Raw genomic sequence first — 5,723 nt, 5'->3', positions numbered from 1 at the left:
ATGGAGACTCCATATCCTCCTTCAGTCTCTTGCCACAGCACAGCCTATTCAGCTGAGGCACTTGTCAAACGAAAACATCTTATCTCTTGATCCAAAAAGAAACGAAAACAAGCCAGCTAGTACTTGTGGGCGCTGGAGGTGGGCTTTGGTTGGAGAGACAGAGGCAGCAGAGCAGAGAGCAGCGCCAACCCAACCACCGAAGGCATTGAAGCCTCCAAGCAACGCCTAGACCGCAAGGAAGAAACGAAAAGCTTCTCATGAAACCGTACCAGCACGGCATATTTTCCCCCGACGCCCATCCGCCGCAACAGGATAAGATCACATCGCACATGCCCAGTCATCATATCATATCCTATCCCCTTCTCCCACCCCCGCACCTAACTTATCCATTATCTAATCTAATCACGCCTGAGACCATCAGCATTAACGCATCGATTACTACAACTGCCGCAGTACCAGCGTAGGACTCCACATCACACACAGTGACACAAACAATGCGAGACTTGTCGCCGGGAGAGATCAAAATCCCGGAGAAAAGAATGGTTGAGGCGGGCCATCACAAGACAAGCCCAGCTCGTGCGACGCACCGACGCTGCTGTATGAAAACAATGCGAGAGCAAGGTTAAAAACTCGATTTATTACTACTACTGCTACTACGTTTCACCCACTTCTCCCAGGCCAAGAGAGAAGAGACAAGCGGAGCAAGCCCCAGATTAATCAATGGATCCACGTCGTGTTGGGGGTAAAGCAAGCGGTTTGTTTTGTTTATGTACGTGGTAACCCGTCCCTGTTCTTGCCGCCCGTTCGGCGCGAACATGGGGCGTAACTTTCCTTAGAAAAAACGGAAGATCTACGCACCGCGCAGATTGCCGGGGAAAGAAGCGTGCAAATGGATGCCCGGATCTGCCTTTCCAGGCACAAAGTTACCAGTACTACCACCTGCAAAAGCGCCATCTTTCTTTCTCTCTTCTTGGGATTGATTAGGGGTCTGATTCTTCCTCGTTGGTGCCCATTTCAAGCCATTTCATACTCCCACAAGGCGAGGCATAGCTCAACCACCGGTCATGGGCGACCTACCGACCTGCCTGGTGGTAGCGCAATCATGGCGGAGAGCGATCCCCTATCCAGCAAATCAAATTGGATCAACAAATTGTATATATGTTTGTACACAAAGGGATCGGGAGCAATGCCATTAAACTAACTAATCTTATCTTGAGGACGGTTCATCATTAGTTAATGATGGCCGGGGTGTTGGATCAGTTCGGTGAACTCAGTTCGCCGGAGCAGTTCATACATGTCTGCGTACATAGGGTCGGGTGAGCGAGGTCAACGGGATCCAACTGACGGATACAAGAACACGACGAATTTAGCTTAGACACTTACACATGCTCTTGCGATTACTTGCTTATATATAATTAAGGAGTAAGTAGTAGTAACAGATCTACGGGACACAAGACAGATCAATGGCTGCGAATTCGCAGCTACTGTTTATATCTCGCATCGCCGCCATTTCGAAGATCTGAGAGCGAGTAGGACCTCGGCGATCTGAAGCTGCCGCCCTTCCTCGCCGCCGCCGCGCCCATCTGGGTGTTCACGCTCAGCCTCGGGGGCGGCAATGCCGGTGCCTCCCACCCGTTCTTGCCGCGGTGCTGCTCGTCGGAGCCGGAGTCGGAGTCGTCGTCCTCCTCGCCTTCCTCCCCCTCGGGGAGGGCGTGGTCGGGGGCGAGGAGCGGGGGCAGGTAGGTGGCGGTGGCCAGCGAGCTGCAGGAGGCGCGGCGGGACCAGGTGGCCAGGATGCGGCGGCGCTTGTTGAAGGGGTTCTCCGGCTTGGCGAGCTCCTTCACGGCGTCCCGCGCCGCCGCCTCCGCGAGGCTGGTGAATGACTTTGACTTTCCGGCGTAGAAGCTCGACAGCCCGTTCCTGCAAAATCACACGAAAACGAAGGATCAATTTCCATGCTCCTCTTCCTCTCTAGATCAAAATCAATTGCAACTGAGGAACCGATGACAACTCGTGATCTCTAAAAAACCTCATACGAATTTCCTACTACTCGCGCTTTTGCAAATGGATCGAAGAATCCCCAAAAAAGATCTTCTTTTTTTCCTCATTTTGGGCAAGCAAAAGGAAGCATATTCAGAGAAGCGTCTGACTCACTTGATGGGCAAGGAGTCCTCCAGGGCGTCCAGGCACCCGAGCCCGGGCTCCTCCTTGAGCTTGCTCTCCACCTCCTCGTCCTCCCCGTCGCCGCCAACCTCCGACGAGGAGTCCTCGCCGATGGAGGAGCTCGACGGCGACGGCGCGCCGATGGAGGAGCTCTCCGTGAGCACCTCCTCCGCCTCCTCCTCCTCCTCCTCCTCCTCCTCGATGAAGAACCCGTCGCTCATCTTCTTGCCGAGCAGCTCGTCCCCCTTGGCCCTCCCCGATCCGGGGAAGCCGCCGCCGTAGGGCCGCGCCACCGCCGTCGACATGTCGGATGTGTCCGTCCAGGAACAAGGACAGCACCAACTTGTGTAAGAGAGAGAGAGGGAGAGGAAAGAGGAAGAAATGGGATAAGATAAGAGCAACGACAGGAGAGGAGTTGGGTAGGCGGGGTCTTTGTAGGCTCACGGCATGGGCGCCCACCACCGCCAGGATCCTCTGCGGCCTAGCACAACCCAATGCACCACTCTACTGCCGGAAGTGTGTTGTACACAAGCCCCTTCTAGATGCCTCTAGAACTATTCGGACTTTCGTGTCGAACAAACATCCGCTCGAGTGTAAGAACCGGTCGATAACCTAGAATCAGGGATGGTTCTGTGGGTTAACCATGACCTTGTGCTAATTTGCCCTTGCTATATGGTGTGTCAGTGGGGTTTAGGGATACGTGTACGTCGGGGAAACTTTGGTGTCATCAACTTTCATTTGGTAGTATCTCTCTCAAGAAACCTCTCGAACGATTCAAACTTGCACACCAACAAACAACCGTTGGAGTGTTTGAACATGTCGATAACCTAGAGCGAGGGGGTGGTTTTGGGAGTTAATCATGACTTTGTACTAATTTGTCCATGTTATATTGTTTGTCGATAGGGTTTAGGCATATGTGTACGTTGAGGAAACTTTGGCATCATCAACTTTAATTTTGTATTATCTCTCTCAAGAAACCTCTTGAACGATTCGAATCCCCATGCCGACAAACATCCGCTAGAGTGTGAGAACATGTCTATAACCTAGAGCGAGGGATGTTCCGTTAGTTAATTAATAATGACCTTTTACTACTATGTCCATGTTATATCGCATGTCGGTAGGGTTTAGGCACATCCGAAAACCTATGGTATCGTCAACTTTAATTTGGTATTATCTCTCAAGAAACCTCTTGAATGATTCAAACTTTCACGCCAACAAACATTCGCTGGAGTGTGAGAACATGTCAATAACCTAGATCAACGGATGGTTCCGTGAGTTAATAATGACTTCTACTAATCTGCCCATGCTATATTGTGCGTCGATAGAGTTTAGGGTTACGTGTACATCTAGAAAACTATGACATCGTGAACTTTTATATGGCTTCATGCATGCCATAGTGCCAGCGTTGGGTATAGACAAATAACGTTTGATAGTACTTATATGTTCATTTCAAACTTACTGGTTTGTCCATAGTATATCCAATGCACTACATTGTTGCATGAAGTGTGTGCTATACAAATCCGACTTGCTTGAATAATGGATGTTAGCACATGTGGTGTCTCAACCGTCCATTTTATAATTACTATTTTGTCGATCTATATCGCAACATTGTAGGATTTAGGGTTACTTATACATCCACAAACTATGATGCCGCCAACTTTAGTTAGGTTTTAGTGCATGGAGCACTCTAGCCATCGGTAGGAGAGAACATAACATTTGGCATTACCTCTTTCTAGATAGCTCTTGAACTATTTAATCTTTCATGTCGAACAAATTAACATCCTCTTGAGTGTAAGAGTTGGTCGTTAGCATAGAATGTAGGATGGTTCCATGAGTTAAGCCTCACTTATACTTACCCTCCATCCATATTGGAAGGAAAAGGTGTGGAATCCTTGGTGCGTAGATTAAGGAGGATCAATAGAGGATAATTTTATTTTCAGATTTACCTATATAAAGTTGCCGGCCATTTTACTTGATTACATTTCCCATACCTTTATTATGCCAACCATCTCCTCGAACACACGTGCGCCGCTCTTCACGTGAAGCCCCGCGTCAGTTCTTATGTAGTTCATGTCGAAACATTAGGAAACACGTTAAGCAAGGGCACTCCCGATGCACAGACTTTTAATGCACTATCCTACTTGGTGAAATTATTTAGACAATAAAACCAATGTGTGTTGTGTCTTAAGTGTTGTATATAAGTGATGGTGTACCTCATTCCACTGGTTGTAGGGATTTTGCTCACATCTCAAAATTGTGGTCTATTTGTGGAGAGAGGAGAGAAGGAGTGAAAAACAGGGTAGAGAGACCACATTGAATCAGAGAATTTGATGCCAGTGCATAGGGAAACAAGCTAAGATTCTTATTTCCATTGAAATGCAAATCCCACTCCTCTGTATCATTTCTTTAATTATTTGTCCGCATCGGTATTTTACCTATGAGATAGTGTTAGGAGTAAGTATTTGGAGTGCCCCGAGATATTTGAGACGAAAGGAACAAATTTATAGCGGGGAAGCTTGGGCAACACACATCATTGTTTGGCTCCTAGCACCTTATTCTCATGCAAAACGGGAACAAATATGCATCCATTTCAAAACGAGAGGGGATATTTAGTTAACCTTTCAAGACGTTTTCCTTTTTACAGTGGTCAGAGCTGCCAATTGTAATTTAGTCAGACTACGATGTGGCCCTTGGTGCTCTTGCAAGATCCTCTTTTGTTTTTGATTGTTCCATGTTCACTTGGGGGTGGAGATTAAGAAACTTCTGGAAACATGTGATTTTATTCGTGTGAAGGGAGTGTTGTCGAAACAGGATTGCGCATAACATAGCTAATCACGCTAGAGGAGAGAACATAATATTTGGCTTTATCTCCTTTTATATACCTCTCGAACTACTTAACCTTTCGTGCCAAACAAACATGCTAAGAATTAGTTGGTATAATAGATTGCGGGATGGTTCCACGAATTAAGTTGTCACCTTATACTTATACTCCATCCATATTCGACAAAAGGCATGAATTTGCCTCTGGCACGTAGATTAATGAGGGTTGCTTGTGGGCGTTATTTAGATTTACCTCTAAAAAGTGACTGAATGTTTTACCTGATTGCATTTGCCACACCTTAATTGTGCCAGATGTCTCCTCGAACACACATATGTCGCTCTCCTCGTGAAGCCTCATGCCGAACGATTCACACGCCCGTTTTCACACGGTTCGTGCCTAGCAAGTAGGAAACACTTTAAGGAGGGTTAGCAATGATACCACTCCCAATGCACCGACTTTTAACACGCTATCCTACTTGGTAAAAGGAATTGGAGACAACCACCCCCAGTATATCGTCTCTTAAATATTGTATATAAGTGATGTTGTACCTCATTTTGTTGGTTGTAGGGAATGTGCTGGCATCTCACAATTGTGTTCTACTCATGGACACCGAAGAGAAGGGGTGACAAACATGGAGAAAGATCACATTGAATCGGAGAACTTGATGTTACCACATAGGGAAACAAGCTAAGTTACCCCCCCCCCCCCCCTATGTTTTTCTCCTTTTAATGTGTCTCCA

The 5,723-nt window shown here is 47.2% G+C and overlaps 1 protein-coding gene across 1 annotated transcript; it reads right to left on the bottom strand.

Annotated features, from left to right (window-relative positions):
- Nucleotides 1–1,137: 1,137 nt before the first annotated feature.
- Nucleotides 1,138–2,556, bottom strand: LOC125528707 (protein OXIDATIVE STRESS 3 LIKE 2-like). The gene is made up of 2 exons (XM_048693142.1): nucleotides 2,155–2,556; nucleotides 1,138–1,920 (listed from the first exon to the last, which is right to left on the bottom strand). The coding sequence occupies exons 1-2, from the start codon at nucleotides 2,466–2,468 to the stop codon at nucleotides 1,482–1,484; spliced, it is 753 nt and encodes a 250-aa protein (XP_048549099.1). The 5' UTR covers nucleotides 2,469–2,556; the 3' UTR covers nucleotides 1,138–1,481.
- Between the last annotated feature and the right edge of the window lie 3,167 nt (nucleotides 2,557–5,723).

This window comes from Triticum urartu, unplaced genomic scaffold (genome assembly GCF_003073215.2).
Source record: "Triticum urartu cultivar G1812 unplaced genomic scaffold, Tu2.1 TuUngrouped_contig_5050, whole genome shotgun sequence".
NCBI lineage: Eukaryota > Viridiplantae > Streptophyta > Magnoliopsida > Poales > Poaceae > Triticum > Triticum urartu.
The sequence above is the reverse complement of the archived record's forward strand: the minus strand, read 5'-3'. Positions and strand labels throughout refer to the sequence as shown.

Coding starts and splice junctions, on each gene's coding strand:
- LOC125528707 (XM_048693142.1), bottom strand. CDS start 2,468: ATGTCGACGGCGGTGGCGCGGCCCTACGGCGGCGGCTTCCCCGGATCG. Junction 1,921..2,154: donor GAGGACTCCTTGCCCATCAA/GTGAGTCAGACG, acceptor GTGATTTTGCAG/GAACGGGCTGTCGAGCTTCT.